Source organism: Parambassis ranga, chromosome 24 (genome assembly GCF_900634625.1).
Source record: "Parambassis ranga chromosome 24, fParRan2.1, whole genome shotgun sequence".
Taxonomy (NCBI): Eukaryota; Metazoa; Chordata; class Actinopteri; family Ambassidae; genus Parambassis; species Parambassis ranga.
In genome coordinates this window covers 1,876,763-1,903,355 of record NC_041043.1, presented here as the reverse complement: position 1 = coordinate 1,903,355, position 26,593 = coordinate 1,876,763, and the positions used below count along the sequence as shown (strand labels likewise).

The window sequence follows — 26,593 nt, the reverse complement described above, 5'->3', positions numbered from 1 at the left end:
TGTGCAAAAATAGATAAAAGCCTTCCAGGATCTGATCCAAAGGAAAATTAATCACATTTGGACATTATTGTTTTGACACTTAGACATAAAAACATGTACCTTACATGAATATGATCAATATTTCACAAAGAAACATGAATAAATGACACGTCATCTTTCACGTTCAAAAGAAAGCTTTAATTAGAAAGTTATATACACACTGTAAAATTAAATTAAACTTTATACAAATATTAAATTACTATCATCACACCCACTGCCATGTACAGAGGAAAAACCAAAGCTGAAAGCATTGAAACCAAGAATCCAGATGTGTACATTTTAACCTCTTATTTTCAGGGAGGGAACACCGTACAACAGTGCCTCTGATCGCAAAGTTATTTTCTTTTTTTTTCCCCATTATATTTTAATGCCTTGTAGCAAAAGAAAAGCCAAAGAGTAGTGAAATATAGGTGCTTATAGGTTCATCATCATCATCACAGTAGCTGGAAAAGCTAGGGGAGGACAGAGAAGAATGGACATTCGTTTAGTTGTGTCCACAACAAAAGTAAACTCATTGATAATACACATAGACGGTTTTATGCATAGAATAGAAAAGAACAGAGTAAGGCCATTGGGAAAACAGAACATGTTGTAATATTGTAAAACAACCAATGAGGAGGCTTAAGATTATACATTAAAAAAAGAAAATGTAAGTCTAAGGCAATATTTTGTTTGCATTATTAATGTATCCATGACAAACCACAAATGCCAAATAAAACTGAGAACAGAAAATTAGAGAGAGGTTGTTTTCTTATCTTGAGCTCAAAAAGTAATTCTCAGAATCCATCCAAGTCATGCTGTTTCCAGGGTGACCAGCTCAACCACCAAAGCTTTTCAAGAGGCAATGAAAACAGAGGATGGCTTCTAAAAACATCATTCTCTCTTGGCTTAAAGGATGTGATGATAGAGGATGAGCAATTTTTTTGTGAGGGGGAGAGGGTGCCACGGAACAAAACTTTTGATTCTTTGTCTGCAACCAGTTGCAGTTTGTGTCGATAATAAAAGTGGTGTGAAGATGAGGCAGACTTAACAGCCATTCAACAGCAAATAACTCTGAGAGCAGTTGAATAGTACACACATTGTGCAGTGAAGTGACGCTGGTTTGTTCATGTGACTTGACTGAATGCTGGGGGGGGGGGTATTTTCCTATGGTCATAGACATGGACATTGTGAAGCTAGCCTCTAAACAGAAGAGTCGCATATCAGGGAATAGCTGTATCAAGGCCTTCTGAATGAGGACATGACCTCACGTCTTCTTGTCTTCCAGGTGTGGACATGTCCTCATATGGTTGGGGGTACCAAGGCCTACCAGTGAAAACATGCCCTCCTGTTCATGGCTGATTTAAGGCCTACAAAGAAGACATGCTGTTGTATTGATGACTGTATCATGGCCCTACTAAATGAAGACATGTCTCCTCCTGTCTTGGTGACACACAAACACACACACACACATACACCCAGATTCAGGAATCCAAAGCAAACTGAGCCACACAACAATAAATACAGCGGGAAGGGATTTTTAGCAAGTGCCCAATCACCATCTCAGCAACATTGTCTCTTCATACTTAGACAAAATGTCTACACATGTAAGATGAGTAGCACAGCGATGGAACAAAACACTGCTCATGCAACAGAAGGAGCACTTTCCAGATACCGAGTGCAGCTGGCAACAGAAAAGAAAGAAGCTGGCCTTTTTTATAGTTGTGATACGATGCTTCATAAATGCTGCACCCTGCTTTTAGCTTTTTGTGAAGTGCTTGTCACTCCTGCTTAATCCATATGAAAAAGGCGCCAACCAGATACACAGATAGCTAGAGAGAGACAGAGAGAGAGGAGGTTTCATGCTTCATTCAGAGTGGGCCACCGTGCTGTGACAGCAATAACTGAAAACATCATGCAGCATTCACAAAGAGGGCCGCCAAAAAAAAAAAAAAAATAAAAAACCCCACGGCGTCACTCACAACTTTTCAAGTACAGCGGGAAGACGATTCTGGTTCTGAGTGCCACAGCATCATAAGTTATTTTATCTTTTTTGTGTCTGCGGTAAACCCAGACAGAGTCGATGTGTCTCGATTGCTAAAGCCTTCTCTGAAGAAGCCTCTGTGAGCAATGCTAATATAGAGAACTACACCTGGGTAGAGGCAAGTGTTTGGTAATACATAGCCTATAGTACACAACCATGACTTAGTATGTACGCTTTACTCATATACACAGGATCTGCAGGATTTATGTTGAGCTGGCACCTCTTTGTTTATCTGGCTTGCCTTTAGTTTGATCCAGTAGCTGCATCCTGTGGTCTTTCATCATTGCTTGTGGTGCAGTATTGGTTGTTGGCTTTGCTTTGCATGTGTAGCAATGGCAGAAGAAATTGCGATGGGGAATGGGCATAGTTCTAGTCTTTTCTCTGCTGGCTGCTGAGAAGGGGGGGGTTGACAGCCACAGTCAGTTCTGGCCAGCAGCGAGATATAGAGAGACAGGGTTCTGCTGCTGATGTTGATAGCAGGCCAGCAGGCTTCATGCTTCCTTCAACAGGGGAATATCTGAAAGAGGAACAGAAGAGTCGTATCAGAGAAGAGCAATAGCTATAGGGTGCACACACCACACAGTTGTACAATCCATTACATCGCTGTGGAAATTGTCTCTTCATATAAAGCAGTTCACACTGCTTCCTCTTACCATCAGAAAACTCGTCAGTAGAGGTGACAGAAAGCAGACTGTGCTGGTCGCTGCTCTCAGAGTCTCTACGGAGAGGTAGAGGTCCTGCACATGCACCCCCAGGGTGCTCTCTAGCCCATGATGATGAAGAAGAAGAGGAGGAGGAGGAGGAGGAAGAGGGCGCCTGATGAACAAGCACTGTCTCTGCATGACGGCGTGAGGAGTAAGATGAGGAGGTGGATGGGAGACAGAAGTCTAAGTCTCTGTTGTGGCAGGTTCTCCTGGAGCCTTGGCCACCAGTGGCCCCCTGAGGAAGCCCCTCAGAGAGCACAATGGGAACTCGGGACTCCGGAGGAGCTGGAGGAGCTGGTAGAGAAGGAGGAGGACCAGAAGCACTGCAGGGCCCGCTGCTTCCATATACAGCCTCTTCATAAGAGGGCAGAGTCACCTGGACCCCCTCCACCATAATGGAGCTGCTCTGGCCTGTGACTCCCTGCTCCCTCCTGATAAACAAAGAGACAATACAGGGTGAAATAAACAGAATGACAAGTGTGGATAGGAGGATCAAAAAACAAGGATCAGGTTTCAGTTCAACTTTGTATGTATTGCGTGCTGTAGCACTCTGAGAGGAATGGATTACTGTTAAGTGTCCAATCCGTTTATAGCAGGATGCACCATGCCCTCAGGTTCACCCCACAATTAGCAAGAGTGCCATTGAGCACTAGGCTCTCTTCACACCTGACATTAACATGCAATCTGGGTGATTTCATCACTAGTGAATAGCTGTAAAACAGGACTCAGAGCCCACAACATGCATGGAGAATGCATCAGATATGTTTACACTGAAGGAACACACAGACCATTTAAGGAAAATATGTCCATGTGTGTTCAATGTTGAGATCTCTCCTGCAGAGCCTCTGCGAGGGCTGCTCTTGTGGCAAGGAAATAGTTGCAGCACTACAGAGTAGTAGTCCCCAAAAACATTAGACATTCTTGTTCTTTTAAACATTAAAGGAAACAAAAAACACCACAGGTCAACTCTCAGAGCAAAGGGAAAAGCAAAACATGCACTTAATATGTCATGCTTTTTTGGTTGATTACTCCACATATCAAGTCAAGATATTGACTAAGTACAGCACTTTGTGAGCCCAGTAGATCCTGCTCTGCAAACATGAAGGCTGAAAATTGTGAATAGGATGATCACACCAGCAGTGGAAAAACACCTATCCAATTACACAGACCACATTCAGAGCTGGTCTGGGCAGTACATAGCCCCATATAGATGCTGAGGGATATCCACTCACAAGTGGTCACCCGAGATACGCAATCTAATGCCAGTTGTGCACACAGAGCGTTTCACTACAGATTAGATCACCTGATACTCATGTGATGTCAGGTGTGAATGAGAACTTGGTTATTTCTTTAGTGCAGGTGAAGAGAAAATAAAATCATCACCTAGAAGCTCATGACAACAATACATGATACTTTACTGACTTCATTTACAAATGTGACCAGAGGAAGTGGAAGGACTTTACAATGGAGAACTTTAATTTGTCTAGTTAGTGTGAAAATACAGAAATGGGTGTTATATCTTACCTGTTGTGATGGAAGGACTTGAGTTTGGGCTGTACAAGAACAAAAAGCACCACTAAAAGCAGGATAAATGCCACAGAACTGGCTGTGGATGCCACGATAGATAGAGCAGGTATGCCCAGTGGAGAGCTTGGCTCTTTGTCTGGGGGACACAATGAGACAGAAAAAGAAAAAAATCTGAATGTGGATCACAGATTTTATGCATGAGGTTCTGTCTGCTTACAAAGACATAGCACACAGATGTTCGAGATGACAGACCTTGTGTGAGTCGGCAGCTAATCTGCATGGGGCCATCCCATTCACCATTCTGGCAGGTGAGAAATTTGTAGTCTCCCTTCAGAGCATAACCCTCGTCACAGAAGTACTCGATGACGGTCTTCTGGGTGAGACGGTGGCAGGGAGATGGGTGACAGCGGTAGCCGCCGTTCTCTGGTTCGGTAGGGGGTGAACACACTGGAGAAAGACAAGCATATGATTTTATGTTTGTACAGAGAAAGTATTTCTACCTGTGGCCAGATTTGATTCATGTTGTTTGGATGCTCAGATTATAGCTAGAGTGCCCTGCTAGCTCTCAAGGTAAACCGCTCTGTTCATGGTATAACAATGTTGCTCTGCTCTGACACTGTATGTATTTGTGCTGTCATCTGTGTTTGTGTACAGTGTTTTGTTGTGTTTGTGTTTCTGAGCCTTGCCCACCATTGCTTTTGATGCAGCGTGGAGGTTGATGTGACCAGGTTCCAGAACTGATACAAATGATGGTGGTAGGTCCATCCGCAGTGTATCCAGGCTTACAGCCATATGTTAGCAGGGCGCCAGGGGGAAAAGAGCCCCGGTTGGATTCAGTCTGGTTCAGCAGGTCTCCGTGCTGCACGCTGGGTGGCCGCACACAACCTACAGACACAGAAACAAGTGAAGGGAATAATTATGAGTGGGCTGCTCGGAGGGCTTAATGAAGCATGTTTCTGAACAGGACAGAAATAGGATCTGAGGCCTCTTCCTCTCAGCTGCAGGCCATATTATAATAATGTTAGGTAACAATGTAATTATTAGGTATGTAAGTAAACTTAGACAGGATATGTATCTTAATTTTCCAATTACAATATGCTAGCCAGAACAGCCTTGCCTTGTGATTTGCTTCCTTGAATAGTAATGTACTAATATTGTGTCAAATGTCTAGGTATTTACAATAACAGTGCATGCTATGCTTCATCAAAGACTAATAGAGAATTCTGATAACAGTTTTTCATTGACTTCATTGACTAAAATTTTAGTGCTACATTAATGTGGTGCTGCTGGAATATGGTGCAGCTCTTTCATTACACTGACATAAACTGTCTACCGGTCTCCTCTGCAGGCAGCTGCCACTGGGTCAAACAACTTTTCACAGGGAAACTCTGTCAAGTTGACAGGTTGAGCTGATAATTAAAGCTCAGTGGTATTGTTATTTGAAACTGGGCTGCTTTTTTACACCAGCAAGAGAGAGGCACTGTATCAACATGACAAGTTAGGTGGAGACAGCCTTGCTGTGCAGCACAAAGAATACCTCAAGTGCCTACAGTGGATTCAAATGTCACAAGGAGCTTCATATAGATCTAATTTCTCTCGATTATCTCCTGCTCATTAAACTGTCTTCATTCCACGCTAGCACTGGTTCTGTCTGTCTGGCAGTGAGGCAAGATCTTTTAGCCAGGCTCATTTACTTTGTACTAATGACAGACTTGAAGCTCTAAGCCAGCCTATAAACACAGGCTGAGGCAAAGACCTGAAGTTAATTGTGCTTTGACCCACCTTCCCTTACTCCTCTATCTATGATACTGCTGTGCCACACCAGCTACTTTTATAACAAATGATCTGAATTTGTGCTGAGCTCCCACAGCTCCAAGTCCAAGCGACGCCTGCACACGCACGTGCATGTTTACACAGAACTGCAATCTGGAGAGAGCAGAGTATCTAAATACAGCAGATCTGACATAACATTGCAGCACCTGTGTAAACGGAGACACAACAGCAGGATACTGACTTTATTGTAACAGTGAGGGCTGAACACAGTTCTAGGAAAATCAGATACAGACGGACCAATTTTATTACCACTGATCTGACTCATCTGTGAGGTGGTTATGTAAGAATTTGGGTTTGGCCTTGGTGCAAGCCAAGTATTTTTCCAATATCACTTCTAAATGCTTAAAACCCTTTGGGCCACAATGTACAAATGAATCCTGTCATAACAAGTTTAAGATTTTTATCTTTACATCTTATCAGTTTGATTTATTAAACAGATCTATATGCAGTGTGTAATTTTTAGTAAATTTAGTAAAATTAAAACTCTCCCTTAAGGAAAACATCAAAAATGCCATCCGCACTAATGACCATATGGCTCATTATTTAATCCTTGGTCAGAGTATTTATAAAACCATATTAGCCATGGTCTATTGCAGTGCTTTATCACTTGCTCGACATAAACAAACACATCAACATTGCAAACAGCCACTTTGTCGCGCTTCTGTGTGTGTTTAGAGATTGAAAGAGAGACTTTTTCCACAGCAGTGCCTCTAACATCCTCTAATCTCCGGGGAGAAATGTCGCTCTAAGCTGGCAGCACAAGATTAAATGCAAACACTCAAATGTGCTAGCGCCTACTCACTCACTCACACACAGAAAACACACACACATCTTAGCCCTGGGTGTGTCTTTGTTTGTGGGTGTTGAGCTGAACTGTGCTGCGGACGTATTGGGTGTGTGCTCAAGAAGTTCCTTGTGGAACAGAACGTACAGTTATCACAGGGTTATCATAGGTGTATTACAAAGCCATATACTGTAGGTCCAATTATCATAGATACTGGGGCAGACTTACAGCCCTTTAAAATTCTATATTCTTAAATCACAAGCATATCCTGCTGCAACTATTACTCAACTATTTATAACTATTTTCCTAAATTATCAAGCCTTTTGTTTATTTAAAAAAAATCATTCATCATTCATTCAAAAAACCATCATCTGTAAGCAGACCCTAACATGTCAGCTGTGATATAGTGAATGTGATCACCAGTACATCAAACGCTAAGGTTTGTGTGTTACAGTGGTATTACATTTTGTTTCCACTGAAACACATCCATGCTTGCACATGCACATTTCAGGATGTTATTTGACACCCTGGCTTGAGCAGTTGTTCCCTGGACTGCTTCAGGGCCCCTAAGGGCCCCTCTGAGGAGGAGATGGTGGTAATGGAGGCGGCAAAGGTGATAAATTGATGACCTCAAGCTGGGAGACTGCAGGGGACAAAGAGGCCTTAGGGGTGTTTTAGGGCAGCGGCCTTTAGCCATTGTTTTGATCTTTTGTGGTGCACTGTGAGGCAGTCAATAGAACTGTAGAAGACAGATGAGTGTTAATGATTTTCATCAATTTTTTTTGCTGTTGAATGTGGATTCTTATCTGTAGCATTGTCTAAACAAATAAAATCGCATGGCATGCTAATATAGGTTGATTCATGTTGTTCTTAAACAATGGGCGATCAAATACTGTAACAAAGGCATCCTCCACAGTGTTTCTATAGCCCATAGTGATTCCATCAGAGTGCCTGGTGATAAATAATGATCAGAGAATAGGCTCCTAGGAGCATAATGGCATAACTGGGCTGATAGTGTTTCTTTGGTAAATCCTCTGTTGCTTGTGTTGTTGGGACAAGGAAACTTCCTGATAAGGCACTGAGAAGGGTCTCAGTCTGAATGAACCCTGAAGTCAGTAAAATGCAAGTCCACTAAGAAACATGTGATGCTTCTAGAAGCCCGATAAAGCTCTCTTTGTCACGCAGGGAGAAGCCTATGACCTCCCAGTGTGTTCCATTATCAGAGTCTCTCAACCGACATTTGCATCTGTTAACACTGACAATGGCACTTACACTGGTGATGAGTGTATGATGATGATGATGATGCATACAGCCAGGAATATTATTAGACAATCTTAAGAAGCGCAGTGTGGTGCACATCATTTTAAAGATGGTTGCCTGGCACAGGGTAGTTACTGATGTAGGTTACTTTGCCAATGAAGCAAGATAAAATGCCGTTTTCTGATTCCCAAATGTATAAATGCGTTACAAAATTTACAATTAATAAAACTCTTTAATTAATGCAGCCTTGTACGTTACTTAATATTAGCAATATAATATAACTACATGGATTTCAAATAAAGATTAACTATAAAGAAAACACACACTTTTTTCTTCCTCACTTCATCCCCTGGGAATAGAGATACTCAAAATCATGACAGCTTAAAAGTGAAAATGAAGAAAAATAAATAAAAAAATGTCAGAAAGTTTGAACAGTAAAGATATTTGGCTTAAACCCATTCTTCTATGGGATTGTACTACTGTCAACGGAGGTCAGACCCAACTTAGAGACAAATATATAATTATATACAACTTCAAAAAAAGTTGAGTTGGATGAAAAGCACAAGAGAGAGGTGAAGTCAGAAAAGAGAGGAAAAATACTGACAGGAAAAGTTGCTCAGATAAACAGGCAGAAAGAGGGGGAGGGGAGAAAAAGAGCAGAAAAAGTTATTATGGAGCATGGAGCTACGCAATTACAAGCCAAAAGGAGACATGTTGCGGCAGGTTAGCATCAACCGATAGTTCTGTGTTTGTGTGTGTGTGAGGCTCTGCACTGTACGGGGAGAAGAGACAGCCACAGTACATACCACACTGTGGGCTGGGCCAGCACAAGCCGAGAAAGAAAGAATGGTTCCACATCCCAAGATGGTCCAGTAGTTAAGATACGACCCCAGTGTTTCTCCCTTTTCCATCATCCTCTCTGCCTAGACTGAATACTGTCTTAGAAAATACGCGCAGAAAAAAAACAACTATTAAAGCACTGAACAGTGCTGGAGTGGATTTCGGCACACCATGTTTTGTGCTTATGAGAAAGAGAATGAGTCACAGTTGAACACAAGCTGTTCTTCCACTGGTCTGATGTTAAGAGTTTGCTCAGGAGAACAGGTTTTTGAGAAATGTTGAAAAACAATAATGACTAAAGCACACTTACATCTAGTGTCTTTTAAAGCTAGTGGAAAGAGAAAAAAAATCTTACTTAAATCAAAATACTACTGTAATGTCTATTATGTTTAAAACTGTGGCAGATTATACCACATTAGCTTTCAATATATACCGAGGAATCCAACAGGGATTACTTTTGCCTTTTGCCATATTGCAATAAATAAAGAGCACATATAAAAAGGTTAAACTATTAGAAACTTGCAAACACACAAAGCTGATCAAAGAACATAGGTTCTACAAGGTTAGAGGGACACTTCCCTGTAGTGGAAGTACTGGGCCAAGACAGAGCACCCATGAGGCCGATTGCTAATCCCAATATACAGCGCCTTAAGGCCACATCGGAGGACACTCAGGCCATGGGGGGCGTTAAAATCCCCTGCCTTGCTCTAAAGTGTCGGACTGGCTGTGACTATCTCTCCTTCCCCATCTGTCACGACGGCACTCGCCTAAGAGTTAGGGAGGGGAGGTGGAGGGGGTTGATTGAGGAAAACATGGGTGGGGGAAAAAATTGGGATTTTAGCCCTCTTTGCCCAGGCAAATTAAATTTCTAATTGTCCTCTGTTACAAGCTGTGAGAGCTCTAACGAAAATCAGATACTGATGACTTCCATACCCAGCTGTTTGGTTACTCTGTTTAACAATAGACCATAAAAGAGGGTGTGTTTCCCAGTGTGTTCAAGTGTGTCAATTGTGCGCGATTGTGTGCTTATAGGAGGGCTGTGCATTGGATTAAGCTCAAAACCGAGGGGGATGATGGTAATGATGCTCTCTTTGGCCTGGTAAATATGTTTTCGTTCCTTTGTTGGTCTCTCTCCAAGTCCCTTGTTGTTGTTTTTTTTGACAATGTTGCTGTCATTTTTGGGACAAGGGTGTTTTTGTTTTTTTTGCCACGTTCCCTGTGTCTCTCTCTCTCTCTCTAATCCATGGGATTTTTGTTAGCCAAGCTGTTGTTATTAGAGTGCAGAATAGTCCATGGTGGGGGCGTGCTGTAAAGAATAAGAGAGCTCACTACTTATTTCTGCCACTGATTGATATGGTTCATCTCTGTGGAAATTACACATCAGGGACACATAAGAAACATTACTGATCCCCACAAGGCAGATTCACTAAATGATGACTGGGTTACTGATAAGATAAAAATGCTACGAATAGTATTGTAAAAATATAATGTAGTAACATTAGACACTAGAACTTATTAGATTAGTCATTTACAAGATGTGATATTATTTGACATATACGTTTCCTGCACTCACTTTCATTCTTTTACACATGCACACATATTAGAGGAAGACACCACATAGAGTATAAAATGACACTAATACAACTGCAATATAGGACGCTGCTCATTGTGTGACCGACTGATACTAGCAGTGTCATGTTCTACTCAGAGTTAAAATTTGTCATGATGTTACACTTAAAACAGACACACAGTCCAGCTTGTATTTGCTGGGTACAGTTTCAAAGAAAAAAAAAGGTGAGAGAGCAAAGGGTGATGAAAATAAGTGTAAAACAGCACATTGAGGGGGAACCTCCATCACTGTGGGAGCTTTTGGGGCAGGCTCAAGAAAGGGGGAGAATGATGATGAAGTTGAGGTCAGTGTGAGAGAGTTGTCGTCAGATGTATACAAAAACCTGAGCACATGAGGATACAGGCGGACAGTTTACTCACTATGTGAGTGTAGGTTGCAGGTGTCCCAAGGTGCTTTAGCAAACAGCAGGTTTGTGTTGCCCACTGATCCTATCTGCGCTGCGTGTGTGAGAACGCTCAGGAGTATGAATCTGAGTGTCAGACAAATGATGCAGAGGCCAACAATGTCATTTCTACAGTAAACAGAAAATTTTCCAGAAACCATGAGTCAAACTGCTGTGGGCCTCCAAAGGAGTGCTTCCAGAAGCCTTAAGACATGTACTCGACACATCTCTTCCTGCAGCTGCAACACACAGAAATAAACCTGCATGCTACAAAGCCCATAAACAGGTAGAAGCATTCAATCCTTTTCCCACCCATTCATCCCTTGCTGTTGTAATGCATTTAGCAAGCCACGTGTGCTTCCACTACACCCCATTGTCCCTGCTCACTGAGGGATGGGGCACAGTGACAGATTTGAGCAGCGTGCCTCCAAGAGGACAACAGACAACTTTGCATTTGAAGGGTTAAATATGCATAGGAGGCCAATGAGGGCGAGGGAGAGGGGGGTTAATACCATTGTGTGACCCCAACATACAGACACACACACCCTGCATGTAACAGATGGGAGGATGCTAGAAGAGGTAAACAGTGAGCACCCCCTCTCTCTTCTATAACCCTCACTGCTGAGGACAGCTGGGAGGCAGACATTCCTTCTTCTCAGCTTTCAGAGGAAAACAAAAGAGTGTGTGGGACCCCTCCTACACACACGTGCATGTGTTCAGACACACATACACACAACCCCCTCACCAAAAACTGTCAATGCAACTGTGGGCTGATCATATTTCAACAGCCTGAGCCTGTCAGCCAGCAGAGGTATGAGTGCTGAGCTTGGGACATTTGTTGAAGGTGAAAGTGGGGGAGATAATCCAAACCCTGCTTACCAGAGCTGGCACGGTGATGTGTTATACCCTGTTCACACTGGGGAAAAAAATCTGGCTAAAGCGGGATTCGGGCCTATGCTGAGTGTGAACACCTCGAATCCGGTAGTATCCAGTTTGATTTCAATCCGGCTAGATTTTTTTTTATTTATTTTAGATACTGTATTAATCCCAGAGGGAAATTCGTTACGGCTGCTGCACAAGCAGTGTCATACAATGACTAGCAAGGCACGCCACAGGCTAGGGTGCCCAAGAACACACAACAGTGACTACCACCAATCTTCCGGTTATTGGACAACCCTGCTATCCCACTGCGCCACTGTTGCCACCCACAAGAGGTGGATCTAGCCGGATTGAAATCAAACTGGACACTGCCGGATTGGCTCAAATGTGGCTCAAGTGTGAACGAAAATGTGGCTAGCGAATCTGGCTAGCGACATGCTACTTCTGGTTAGCGACATGCTACTTCCGGTTAGCGATGTGCTACCGGACTCTGTATATTACGAGTGCCACTTTCTCCAGTGTGACTGGAGAAAGTAATTCCAGCTAGAGTAGGATTGTATCTGGATAGTCTTTAAGCTGGATACGTTTAGACCTGGCTAGATCCACCTCCATGAGGTGGATTGAAATCAAGCTGGTTATAGCCGGATTCGCAGTGTTCACACAGTGAGTACCAGAGTCACTAATGAGAGCAGTGTAGGGACTAGAACGGTATGGAATTCTTAAAAAAAAAAAATCTGCAATGAGACAAAAGCTCAATCTTCAGCAGCCCTGTTCTTTTCTGGCCAACTTATCTTTAGTGTTCCACTTGAGTTGTTTCTTGAACAGGTTCACTGCAAAAGCAAAACAAATACTGCAGACAACACACAGACTAGAGACAAAATAGCCCAAGCGCACAAAGCAGGAAGCCTTGTGAGACGGTGATAATTCTTTACTTCTTTTTACACAAGATTATGATCTTATACAGAAGTGACACAAGCCTGCTCTAATGTTACTGGCAAGGTTACCTTAACTTACTGAGGTACAATAAATGTAAGATGTGTTACTGGTAAAACCTGATTTGATTGGGATTAATAAAGTATTTCTATTGTATATTGTATTCTGTTCTATTTTCCCATTTTAGGTCTGTGTAAAGCACCAGATAATCTGTCTCCTAAACAACATCCTTGTGAGAACATGAACAGCTGAGTAAGCAAGCAAACAGCAATTTTAATTTACATAACAGTGTGGAGTACACACTTGAATTTTCAAGAATATTCTATGAAACTAATCCTAACAGTTAAGAAAGTGCAGATTTAAGTCAAGAGCACTAGATGACAGGAATTTCATTTAGGCTAATACAGTAATTCCAGTAAGACAATGGACTACTGTTTGCCACCATGAGGAAATTACAAAGTACAGCTTTTATTGCTGTGTAGACCTCTAAAACAGCAAACGGTTTATGGACACAAACACATATAAAAGTTGAAGCCTGAATGGGCCTCCTGCCAGGAACTTCTCCTACACCAACATGCAACTGTGTGAGCATTTGAGAGTGTGAAAAGGAAAGCACAGCAAGATGAACAATTAACAATGCACTTATTCACTTACACGTACGTCACAAGAATGTAACAAGTTCCTTTCAAATAAACCAACCAAAATATAAATAAAGAAAGAGATTTTATTGAACAAACTAGAACTTTTACTTAACTTCCAATTCATCCATATAAGTAGATATGTAAATAGATGTAGATGAGACATACTTCACATAAATCCCTCCAGTATTATCTAAATGGATTTCAGTGTGGACTATACAAAGACCTTCACCATTTGGCTGCTGTTTGTTACTGAGAGCTCTTTACAGATGATGTAATAAGGACAGAGGGCATTAGAGTGGAGCAAAGCCAACTGGCCACTAAATATCTCAACACTCCATCTAATGGACTGTTTACAGTTTAAGGGATGGGACTAGACAGAAGAAAACAAAAAAACAGGAAATATTGAGAACCAGACAGGAAATACTGAATGTTAATCAGGACATCCTGCTAAAAAAAGAATAAGACAGAGGTATGGACAATGTATGAAGAACCATAGCTGTGTCAGGGTGGTAGTAGTGGAAGACTATGTATCAGCAACCACAAACAGTACTAAAGGCATTTGAGGGCTGCCAGAGTGCTGTTCTGAATCAACTTTATGCTCTGGCTTCTCTCTGAAGGACGATCAGGGGGGAATAAACTGTGTTGTGTCATCCTCCTTTCCTCTCTTGTCTATGTTCTAATGAGAAAGCAATGATGGAGCTGTTTTGTCGGGGAACAGCTGTACAGCACCTCCACCCATGACAACACGCAGTACACATGTGTCAGGGTAACACATGTACATCGTTCAGCCCCTTCCTCATCAGACCAACTTTACGCTACCTGTTTAGTTGCCCCAGACTGAATGTGTTAGAGTAACCTTTATGCACTTTGAGAATGTTACCTAGAAAGTAAGTTAGTAATAGTTCTTGTTCTACAGTTGCAAGAAACAGGAAGGACTTGTGACGCAGGACAGTATTGCCCCATTTCCACTGTTTGGGAGCAGCTGCACATGTTGAGGCATGAACAAAATACTCTGCACTCCCCTGCAGGTGGTAACTGCACTGACTGTAGGTATTTTGGTCCCAACATGATAGTTGACAGTCTTATACCTTTATTTTCACAGAAATTTGCTCCATGAACACACTACCAAAAATTAAACAAATTAACATTAACGAGAATGTGACAGGTTGTCATTAAGACAACCTGTGCCATACTGTGCCAACTGACATGTATGGTTGTCAGTTGCCATACTGACAACCATACATGTCATAACCCACGTCATAAGATGGTGATGATTGCTCACAGTCTGACACAGCTTGGATGTCTCAACCGTTGGCATATGTGTGTAGGAAGCGCTCTGCCTTTTGTGTAAGAAGATGAACTTGTTTGAACAGGATGCTGCCGTTGACTAACAGTGTGACAAAAAAAAAACAGCCCACACTGTTTCTGTGGGCCTAATAAACACACATCAAAGAGGAGGTGAGACTGAAGGTGGAAAAGACAAGATGGGGAAAAACAGAAAAAGGGATTAACATGAGTTTTTACACAAGTAAAAATTCTGGAGATACGGCTAAACGTCCCCAAAAATACAAAAAAGTATTTAAAATATTAGAATTATAAGAAAAAAATTGAATAAACAACTAATAGAAATAGCAGAAGGAAAAGCAATAGAAGACAGGAGACGGGGGGATATATTTAGCAGCTCATTAGTCAGAGATGTCCTCTACTCAGCGGGCTGGTCCCTCAGATGAGGCCCTTTGGAAATCATTATGACTGCCTGCTGCTTCAGACAACCACACAAATTTCTCTGAAAAACAATTTACTAACTGCCTCTCTTCTCCTCAGCTTTAATGCTGCTTCAAAATAATCCTCCACTTCTGAAAAGGGGAGGGGCCCAAAACCAAAGCTTTGAACAATACAATGTGACATGTTTATTAATAATAACAACTGTGTATTGTTTAACCAGCCTGAAAAAGCAGACACATAAAGGCAGCTCCACATATCAGCATATATTGCATGTTACCAAATATGACTGCTGGTGTGCCTGGTGCTACCAGCGCCAACATCCCCTGCTTTGACATTTATTAACCTTTACTGTGCAGCACCTGTTATCAGTGAAGGGCTAGCCAAACAACATGTGTGGGGGGAAAACACACAAAGATCAAAAACCAAAAACAGTCCAATCATATGCTACATAGGTTTAATATTGGCAGACTGTGACATTTAACTCTGGCCCTATGGCAGCTTAACCAGATATGGAACTGCCTGTCTGGTCAACAGTTAGAAGTGAATGGTATGATCTTGCGTTGCCTGTTCACGCTGCAGCATCTGTTTCCATGGAGTATTCTTTTGTCTGGTGAGACGTTTAAAGTTTCCGTTTAAGGCTTGATTGGTTGGGAGAGCTGTTAAATGACACAGGGTGAGAGCTGAGAGTGATGGCTCAAGTGATAAACACAAAGGTAATGAAAGAGAAAGGCTGATGGATTCGACCAGACTTCTGCTAATGGGCTCCAGTCTCACCTGGCTAATGGCTGGAGCCTTGAGAGAAAGAGAGGCAGAAAGAGAGAGAGGGAGAGATAAGAACATAGACACCATAGAACCAGGTCTGTTTTGAGCTCAATATGCTCACACTATACCCAAGTTAGCAGGCCTAATTGCTGACTGGTGATCTAGTGGAGCTGCAGCTTGCTGTGGTTTGGGCTGTACCTTCCAACACTCCAGAAAAGCCCTCTTTGTTTTCACATTTCAGAAAAGAGTCAGTAGCCAATGTGTTGTGTTACTCCTAGCTGCCTGTAAACCACCTTGCTAACAGGACTTTAGGGGACAATTCTAAGCAGTTAATTGCACAGGAGCCATTGTTCCACCCCCTCCCTTGGGCTGCACTGTTTGTAAACCCAGCCTAACAAGCCCGTTCTACAAGGGCACCTATATTGTGCAGACTGACTCACACACTATGGCTTTTTTATTGTACACACACCGTCTTCCTGCAACAGAAAGCAACAAGTTTCAAAGACTACAGCTGTTTGAAGATGCCAGAAGTGGGGCATGGCTCATTCAGACATTTTCCTTTGTGGTCAGAGCAATGACGCTATGCTAGCCACTAGAGTCTACTCAGTTATTATGGAGAAAGGAGGGTTGTCAAGCCTTGGTCCTTGATGACAGAGACTCAGCTTTTAAGAAACAAATTCCCATATCCTTGGGTTGGTCCTGCGCACTGATTCATAATGTGCCAAAACAATGGGATTTGTCTGTGCAACAGCCCTTGGTCAAGCTAAGAAAAATGCATTCTCGAACCATGAATGGACAAAACTCAACTGTCAATAACAAACACAAGTAAGGAAATTTAGAAAGGCGGTCCTCTGCTCCCTGCCCTGCTCTGCTCTCCTCCCCTTTGCCTCTGCTGTTTTCTTTAGAAGGCCAGGCGAAGCCATTTCCCGTTCTCACACATGAACATACATTAACATCACCACCACACTGAGCACACAGCAGGCTTGTTTGTGGGAGACTTCATGTGCTTGCTGGCACTTTAGTGTACAGCTTTAACTCAACCTCAGAAGACAATTGGTTTTAAAAGGGGCAGCATTTATCTTTTTAATTGGACCCAGAAGGATGATTCAAGCCTTTTTTGATTCCTTATATACGGCACCATTAGAGCAGAAAACATGCCGTGGGATCATGTGAATAAACCCTTTGGTACTCGGAGTTCCCATCTTTACTCTTTTTAGTTCTGACTCACTGTCTGGCCCCCTCTTCCTCAGAAAGGAACCACAAAGACTTACTGTTAGGAATTGACACCATATTAGGAACTAAGCACAATGCAGTGGGAATGGAAAGTGGGATGTCAGATGGACATGAAACAAAAGACATTTGCACTGTGCCCGTAAAATCCTCCAGACTGATGCCATTTAAAATCCAAATTTCTGCTTTGTAGTTGTGTAGCTGTGTTTGTTCACTAGCACCCTTGCTTCAATGAACAGGATGTTTTGTTTTGCATGTTGCTACTTTTAGAAGAACCTCCTGAATCACAAACAACGTAATCGTGCAGTAATCATAAACAAATCTGAGTGAGCCATTTACATTAACTCAGCAAATACCAACCTGGTAATCTTGTTTAGAATGAACAGCTGGCTAAAAAAGACATGACTTGGTGTATTCTAAAAGTTCTAAAAATACCTCCCATCCAAAGTCTTTATGAGTACTTCCTAACAGTCAAAAGAAATCACAGTCCAACAATCCAACAACAAAGAAGCCTTCCTTTTTCTTACTTTGTTAAAAGTAATGGTGCATTGTACTTCCGCTTTTACCGTCTATCATCCTCTCTCCCCATCACACTTCCTAAAATAGTTATATCCACTTAAATACAAATACAGATGTTTGTTGCTGCCTTGTGTGCTCTAGTATGCAAATGGACTACATTATATTTTTTAGAATCCATTTCTATTCATACAGCACACTGCTAGTGGTATGAGTCTGGAATAGGCCTGTCAGCAGTGATGACATTTCATATTCATGAAATTTCCACAGCAATCTCCATCCCTGGAACATGTCAAGGGATTACCTATGTGAATTATGTATGGCGAGCGGTAGTGAGGGAAAGGCCAGTGAGTGGAACATCTACTTTCAAGATGTAAATGCTGCAATGAATGTCCCTTTTAAACACTGCAATTGCTTTTATGCTTCTGTGTATGTTTACATGCACTCATAGATGTTATCCTCATGTATAATAACTTTTATTTGCTGTCATATGATTATAAAATCACAAATAAGTGAACATATTTCTCCTCAAAAAGCTCTAGTTTGTATGATTAGACATCAAGAAACAGGAATGGAATGAAATCTATTAAAGAGCTAAAGGTTTCTTCTGTTATTAGGAATGCCAAGGATCTAAATGTTTTATTCTTCAATATAGGTTTCTTGTGATGTCTGATTAAATATTTAAGTTCATACTACAGTGCATGAATTGAAAATACCACAAAAAAATCTAATCAGAAATCTGAAATGCTGTACTCATTTTTCTCATTTATCATTAACAAGTTGGGGAACATATTTGTTTCATTCCAAACTGCCAAGAAACTTTTCTGGGTTTTGCAGCTTGTATTTATTTCAGGCAAGCGTGCAAATATCAAGAGCTATATAGCTTTAACTTTTTAAATATGTATACTGTATATAGATATTTAAACAGCCAGAACTCTTGAACTGTGAGTCAGCAACAATACTGCCTGCTCTAAGGAGGTAATTATAAAAATACATTGCCACGACAACACCTAAAAATAACCTTTACTCACACCACCACCATCTTGAATTACATTTCTGAAGCACCTGGGAGCCTTAACGGTGCAGTATTAAAAAAAATTCTTTGTGTACCTGACGCATTAACTCTGGCGGACAAGGTCCATCTTTTGATAAACCGACTCACTGAAACCTTTAGCACTATAGGAAGCATAGAATCCAAAAATAAGCGCACTAAAACAGCACTCCACACACATCCATATACAGTACCCTGAGCACGTGGGCTGAGGATTTGAGGACACATTTTTGATCGGTAGTGCTAGACAGTGTACGTATGTGTGTGAGCGCAGAACGTGAGTGTGATACCAGCCCCTGTGGGATCCACATGAATCATGTGTGTTACATAAGATGGAGAGGGGGAGAGAGAGAGAGAGAGCACGAACAGGAGAGATGATGATACACTTGGGATCAGCAGTGCCCTATGCTCTTGCCCATCAGCCCATCCCTCTTTATGTTCTGTCTGCAGCCATTTTTCACACTCATAAACACATCTATTTATTCAAGGCATTAAAGGAAGAAAAATCAATTAACGCTTATAAACACCCTAAAGCCCTAAACCACCTCTCACACACTCATTTACTTATTCACACATGCACAGTCCGCTCGCTCTCTGTGGCAAGGACATCTGGCACATTTCACAAGCTGGCTATGTGTGGAGTGTGTATGTCTGTGTATGTGGGTAACGCACGTGGAGAGGTAGTGTGTGTGTTTCCGTGTGCAGGGAGGAGGGGACTGGAACATCAGAGGACTGGAGTAAAAGGAAAGCTGGCACAACTGAAGGAGTTCAGCAAGTCCACAGCTTCAACATTTAGAAGAAAACGAAGTACACATACTCTAAAGATTCTGTTGAGCTTGATAAATATCTGTATTATGTTCACTGCAGGCTCCACCTGAACCTAACTTGCTCCATTAGACAACAATTAATACTATTTGAAAACCTGATGCTTCATGGTCAAAGATAATAATCTCAACCATAAAACCTGATCTGGGGATTGTTGTGGGGCAACAACCAAAGTTGGCTAGCGATGCTAGAAGCTCTCTGAGGATGCTAAATGTCATGGTTGATTAAAACCTTATGACAGCAATGTGACCGCAGACACCATCTCTCTGTTTCACGCAATAGTAGACGGAGAGCTGTTGTGACTCATTAGGACAGTGAATGGATTGGCAGAGTGTGTGGGACTGAGCTCTCAGCTGTAGCTCTGAGGCAGAGCAACCTGACCCGACCCAAGAGTAAAGGAAGCCAATTTAATCTAACTGACCTGCAAGACTAAGGGAAAATAACCTCAATCAATCCACAAGAGACAGGCAAAGATGATGTTTATTTGATGTGTATCATGTGGGAGCATAAACGGAGAGAAAAAACGTATGTGTGTGTGTTTGTAGCTTACCTGATGCGTGACCATGAGGGAGCAGGATGAAGAGGAGGAGAAGCGTGGAGGCAGCCAGCCTGTGGGCCAGAGAGGAGGAGGAGGAAGAGGAGGACAGGGCTCTCGTCTGAAACGCTACCATTCCATCGCACATCTTTTCCTCCGACAACCAAGGAGAGTCCTCTACAGCTTAACCTGTCCAGGCCCCATAGTGAGGATGGGATAGAGAGGGAGGGGGGGGAGAGGACGGATTACTATCAACATTCAATGAGGATTACGTAACCAGAAGCAACACAGAGAGACGGCAGGGAATAAAGAGAGATAGCTGTGTAGACTGGAAGAGAAACTGAGTGATAGGGAAAGGGCCCTCTCTCCACATCAACAAGCTGCAACTCCTTAGCTGATAACAATAAAAGCATAAAGTATGTTTTCTCTACTCGTGTCTTGTTACCAAGAGTGTCCACCAGTAGCAGCAACAGCTAGAGTTTTCCTCTGATCCCCACTCAATCCTTTCTCTTGGCTCTGCCACGAGGTCTAACTAAATACACCAGTCATTACCCTCTGTTGTAGATGACATAACAAGGAAACAGATCCCTACTGCTGCCGATGAGGTAGCAACATTTGGGGGTAGAGAGGATAAAAATTGTGTAAAAGAGTCGGCTTGGTAGTGATTACCCCTGCAACTTTTGCTAAACTCCTGATGGTCAGACACACTGTCATGGTACAAAACCTAAGATATTTCTTTTTTATTATTATTTATAGACAAAACATTCCTTATGTAATATCTTAAAGGGTTATAATAAAAAAAAGGTACAGTTCTTCACAGCTGAATAAAAAACAGATGTCACACCATGGTCCATTGGGCTGTGATGCTACTCCGCCATATGCTGCAGGTTGTCTTCTGCAATTGAGTTTGATGGATAAATTATGCAAAGGTAACCGCATTACGTAGTGCTTTCTGAAATATCTTGTATTTCACATGCACTAATACAACTAACATACTCGTTTCCAGGAGTTCTGGGCAACTGGTACCCTGAAACTTATTCCTTGAGTCCAGTATCGTAAAATCGCTTAACTTGGAGGGCCATGCTAGTGTTTAGGAATACAAATATATACAAATACATTATTTTATACACCTGTTTAAAAGACTAGAAAAAATGTATTGGATTGGAATCAGTACCGGCAGATACTAAATTTTGTGGTATAGTTATTAAAAAACTGCTATTGTGCCATCCCTAAAAGAAACTGGGTAGCTTTAAACAGCATTGGCCATATGCATACACAACAATAACCCTATTTTTTCACCATACATCTCTCTAAGATACCAACTTCCTAAAAGAATTACTTGACTGATTAGCAGGATGCAATGAGACAAACGCTGTTATTACATAAATGAGACGTAGGTGCATGCAGTGTAGGAATGGCCAATATCTTACCACACTCGATATACCGTGAGAATAATCCACATGGTGAGAATTTAACTTGCAGTAATGGCAATAAATGTCACTTGGTGACATATTTTCGTGTGCAACACAATAGTGCATGTGTGGAGCTCACATCAACAACAGCTATGGTGGAAGGCCATTTCATGATTTCATGAAACAGAGGAGCTCATTCCAAAAGTTTCAGTGTACTTATTCATTCAGTGTTTCTAATAAATGATGGATCTCTTTTCACATTTCAAACTTGGCTGATTAGTCATATTTTCCATTACTGGCTATATTCCACAAATTATTGGGATAAGATTTTCCACGCATCCCTAATGCAGTGTTGGTTATGTTGCATCAGAGAGAAAGAGATGAAGATCGAGTGGGTGTGGTTTGTCGGGAACTAGCCAGCTGGTTGTCAGGATATTCTCAGGAGAGGGTAGAAGGCCCATTACGGTTCCAAAATGCTGCTGACCTAATGCCTACAGTTATATGCATGGCTGCACTCAGAGAACCACAAATTTGATTGCAGATCCACTGCGTGTCCATTGGCACTGCCACAGACTGCAATGAGGGAAAGAAGTGTAAACACACATGCATGATAAGCTACACACTCTCTATGCTGGGAGCTTGAATCTGCTGTGTCACATCAGAGACTACACAGGCACTATTAAGTAGAGTTTCTTTCTCAACATATACCAAAGAAGTCACGAGTCTATTTTTTAATCATGCTTTGTATGTTTTTCTCATGCATTTGGATTTCCTCTTGCATTTAAATCTCTTGTGCTATGATGTGAATAATTCAAAATAGCATAGACACACAATAAGCAGCTGCCCCCCAGTGCCTGCCACCTTTCTGATGTCCCCTATGATAGGATGGAGAGGCATACCTGCATGCGGTGCAGGCCTGTGGGAGAGAGTGACGTAAGTCAGATTTGGCAGGACAGTCTGGGTACTGCATTGAGCCAAAGGGCAGCTAGTCAAAAGCACATGCAGGGGACTTGTGCCAGCTATTTGATACATAGATGCTTTCTCATTTGTCCATGCTGGGGTCAGTGCACAGAAGCTGCTAAGACTTAGGCCCTCCATTATATCAGATGGTGTTCTTAAGAGGTGAATGTCTTAGAAATATCAAGGACAAACATAAAGTCAAAGGCAGGACAAAGGAGGCACTAGTTGGGGTGTAAATAACTGCCTAGGATAGCATTTATAATGCAGGGCTGACCTGCTGAAAGAGCTGAGGGCAATGTATTGACCAGCCAGTATGTCTGCAGAGTGAAAACTTAAGCAGAATTAGCTTAATTGCTTTCACACAGGAGAGTCTGAGCAAGGAGAAAGTCATTAACTTTGCACGATGGTATCCCATGAAATACAGCTTCCAATTAACAATAACAACATATCTCAGTACCTTACAGGAATTTTGCACATCTATTAATGCACTGATCTTTCATTCATGCCTTTAATTCATAAATACCAAAGCTAGCAGTTTGACAGCAGAAACACGGGAACATTTCAAGTATGGGTGTCAACCTAACTCACAGCTGTGTCGGTTTCCTGACACCGCCAAAGATGTTGAGCTTGACACATCGAATTAAACGGATGCAGTGCTATTTAAACATCAAGACATTTAGTTTCCTGGAACACCACTTTGTAACAAACCACCTAAACAAACACTTCCTGCCAGTAGCTGCATGCAAGCCAGGTAAAGTGAGCCTTTTAGAACACACAAAGCTATACTAGTATCACTGTCACATAGAATGTAAGAGCGAACTACAAAGAAAGTCAGATTTAAAGTAAGAAATCTGAACATGACTTAGCTTAATACAAAAAATGAGCGTCCTTGTTTCATACAATATAATACTCTGTGTGGCTAAAGCCTATCTTTAATAAGGTTAAAGAGGGTGAGTCTCAGAAAACACTAGATTTTATGTCAACACCCTTGTCTCTGGCATTATATTCAATTTGATCAGCTCTAAAATGAAACTGCATTCTGTGCCACACAGGCATGAAACTGCAGACAACCTATTCAGCCATCAAACAAAACTGGTGCTGCCAGTTCTGGGCATGGAAATGAAAAAGTACATTTCCTTGTAGTAGTATAGTACAGTACACATTTCATAGTACATATTTTATCTGGAACAAGTATTTGTCTGTGCACATATCATGAATACATACCAATTCTAGTTGCTTATCTCACTGTAGTACAACTGAAGACAAACCCCCGAAATCTAAAAACCTTTTTGTTGTAGGTTTAAATATCACTGCTAAATACTATGATCTGTAGGCCACACTCGAGCCCAGTGTCTTAAGAAAGTAGAGGTAATAAAGTATAAATATTTTGCTGGTTTAATCCTCCAATTGTGGGGGGGGGGGGGGGGGGGGGGGATCTATGCAACTCTCCACTTCAGACACCAGTGAGACAACCAGACAGCCAGCAGGCTGCTGCTGCAGTTTTTCAGCTGCCCGGGGCTCGTGGAACGCAAAGGGAGCCAAGGAGAGCAGCAGCACAGACATGTGTCCGGGAACAGAGAGCACTCAGTGTGCCAAAGAAACAGCCGAGAGGAGATTTCCACTCGATAGGCCCTAGTGCTTCTGCTGCTGGTATAGCCTGCATGGGGCTGTGGAAGGAGCCCAAAGATGTGGCTCTGCATAGGAGCAGAGAAAGAACCTTTTGTCATTAAGTATTATGTAGCGTTAAGCGCCACAGTGCCTTAACATCCCTCTGCAAGGAAGAGGACAGGCACAGACAGATAGACATAAGAAGGAAGGAGAAGTAACATGAAACAAAGGGAATAAAAAGTCAACGAGAGAAACCCAGTTGTGGTTGGTGGTGAAATGTAGGAAAATCCAAAAACGGGACTGAAGCCAACGGCAATGTTCTTATCTTCACTCACAATATGTTGTCTCTAGGTATGTTGTCATCAGAAAAGGCCTTTCATTGTTGGACTGGGAGTTGTAAAAATCTCACAATGCCTCTTACACTGAGAATCATTACTGTTCCACACATTATTCAGTGAAAGACTGATTGTGTACGACATGTAAAAACAAAGTCAACCAGAAAACTGGGAGCCAGGGGTGATGCTTGGAAACAATATCAGAAACCATCTTTTGTATCTCAAGCTACACTGGGTATTGTTGAACACTTACAAAACAAGTGTATAAAATATCTGGAAATCTTGAAACTACTAGACTCCACAACCTAAGATCTGACAGACAGGCTTCTAGAGAGAAAGTCAAGCTATAGCTGAGCGGAAACAGCCACCGTTTGACAAGATTGTGAATAAGCAGAACAATGGTCTGTGAAAGTATATTTAATGCTTTTGTGGTTCAGATTTACAGATTGTGTAATGCAATGATTACAGCATAAAAGGATAGCTAGCACTCTATAAATGGTACTCAGCATAGTGTCATATTGTTCACCAAAAACAACAACAAAGATTTGATTATAAACATTAGTGTAAGTCTTAGACAGACAAGTCTAAGACATTTTCACAGAAACAACGTGGGATCTGGAGACTTTCCCGACTTTGTTCTGCAGTGTAAAAACAACATCTGGACTTTCCTGCCCTTTGCTTCGGTAGGTGTCACATCTGATCCTACCATGCTAACAGGAAACGACTCCCAACTTTGACGAGAACAAAAGCGAGAGGGTTGGGGGGGATATTACGATAAACTGTTGAGAATGTCTCAGGAAAGAGACACTTAGTACTACATCTCTACAGCTGAGTGAAACACTGTCAACTGCCTTCTTTAGCCGTCCTAAAGCGGAGTCACACGCTTCGACACGTGCAACTGTACTGTGAGCTATTTAAACAAAGAGTGTGGTGGGCTGCCAGCAACACACACACACACACACCCAGCCAGATAAAAACAAAGACATCCAAACCAACCCTGGTTAAACAAAGTGACCTAGCTAAACAAAGAACTATAAAAGCTTATTCTGTAATGTGAGCACGTAGTTTCGCATCAATAGCATGCGGAAGAAGCATTTCTATTCTTCACATAACCAAATGTGACAATACAGTATCGGCACAGCTGTTAACCTTTACAAACAAGCTACTCGTCCCATAATATCTCGAAGCACTTTGTCAGTGTATAAAAGCACTACTGATTAAAACTTACAAGAGCACTACAGACCTGACGAAAACAAAATACGACATTTATCTATATTTATCGCACGTCACAGCTAGCTTTGTTAACACATTTCGTTGGTTAAAAAAACATAATAAGTAGGCCTATTCGCCTTGACAAGTTATTAGACAGTAACCGAGCATTAGCCTAGCATTTTCCTGTTTATTACTACGTCGTCAATATATTTAGAAGCAGGTACAGAGAAAACAGAGAGCGACAGAGATCCCGTAGTGGCCTGTGTGTGTGCTTAGCTTGCGAAAAAAAAACAGACGAGACTCACCAACGCAAAGGTTACCAGCGGCGAGCCCTCCTCTCTCTGTTCACATTCGAGGCATTAACGGTTGTGTAGACGAAGACACCCTGACTAGAACGTAGGGAAATAGTGTAGAAATACAATGTTTTCGTCGCCTGGTTCCGTCAGTCCCGTCCCCGTTGCTCCTTGTCCTCTCGACTCGCCAGCTCTTTATTTTAGGTGAGCGGAAACACTCGCTGAGAACTCTACGGGGCTGCCTCTCGCGCGGTCTCCATGGCTACCTCGCTGAATGGGCGGGTCTAGATCTTGTCAAGAGCCAACCAAAAGGCTCAACTTCAAAATAAAAGCACGAAGAAACAGTGAGGAGACAAAAGAAAAATACAGTAGAACCCAGAACAATAAAAACCTCAAATGTCCAGCAGCACACATACAATTCCTTGTTATATGTTTAGTATGTCATCGCTCTATAGATATTATATACAGTGAGATTTATATCAAAAGAAGTCAGAAAAACATAAACATAACCAAACAAAAAAATCAACAATAAATCATAAATCCAAACAAAATAATAACATATTTTATTGGTGATGCCATCTTTTATCAATTATTTTTGCAAGCTGACAAGATAAAGAAAACGTTATATTAAATGATAAAAGCAAAAGTAATGGA

General features: G+C 41.8%; 1 protein-coding gene across 1 annotated transcript; it reads right to left on the bottom strand.

The window, feature by feature from the left end:
* Positions 1 to 155: 155 nt before the first annotated feature.
* On the bottom strand, positions 156 to 26,190 carry susd6 (sushi domain containing 6). The gene is made up of 7 exons (XM_028397209.1): positions 25,952 to 26,190; positions 20,135 to 20,308; positions 4,984 to 5,178; positions 4,546 to 4,740; positions 4,291 to 4,429; positions 2,716 to 3,197; positions 156 to 2,579 (listed from the first exon to the last, which is right to left on the bottom strand). Exons 2-7 carry the CDS (start codon positions 20,265 to 20,267, stop codon positions 2,554 to 2,556), a joined length of 1,170 nt encoding a protein of 389 aa, XP_028253010.1. The 5' UTR covers positions 20,268 to 20,308; positions 25,952 to 26,190; the 3' UTR covers positions 156 to 2,553.
* Positions 26,191 to 26,593: the final 403 nt, after the last annotated feature.

Excerpts from the sequence above, each read along its gene's own strand:
- susd6 (XM_028397209.1), bottom strand. The coding sequence starts at position 20,267 with ATGTGCGATGGAATGGTAGCGTTTCAGACGAGAGCCCTGTCCTCCTCT. Across the intron at positions 5,179-20,134 it reads CCCTCATGGTCACGCATCAG|GTTGTGTGCGGCCACCCAGC; the intron begins GTAAGCTACAAA and ends CTGTGTCTGTAG. Across the intron at positions 2,580-2,715 it reads TACTGACGAGTTTTCTGATG|ATATTCCCCTGTTGAAGGAA; the intron begins GTAAGAGGAAGC and ends TTCCTCTTTCAG.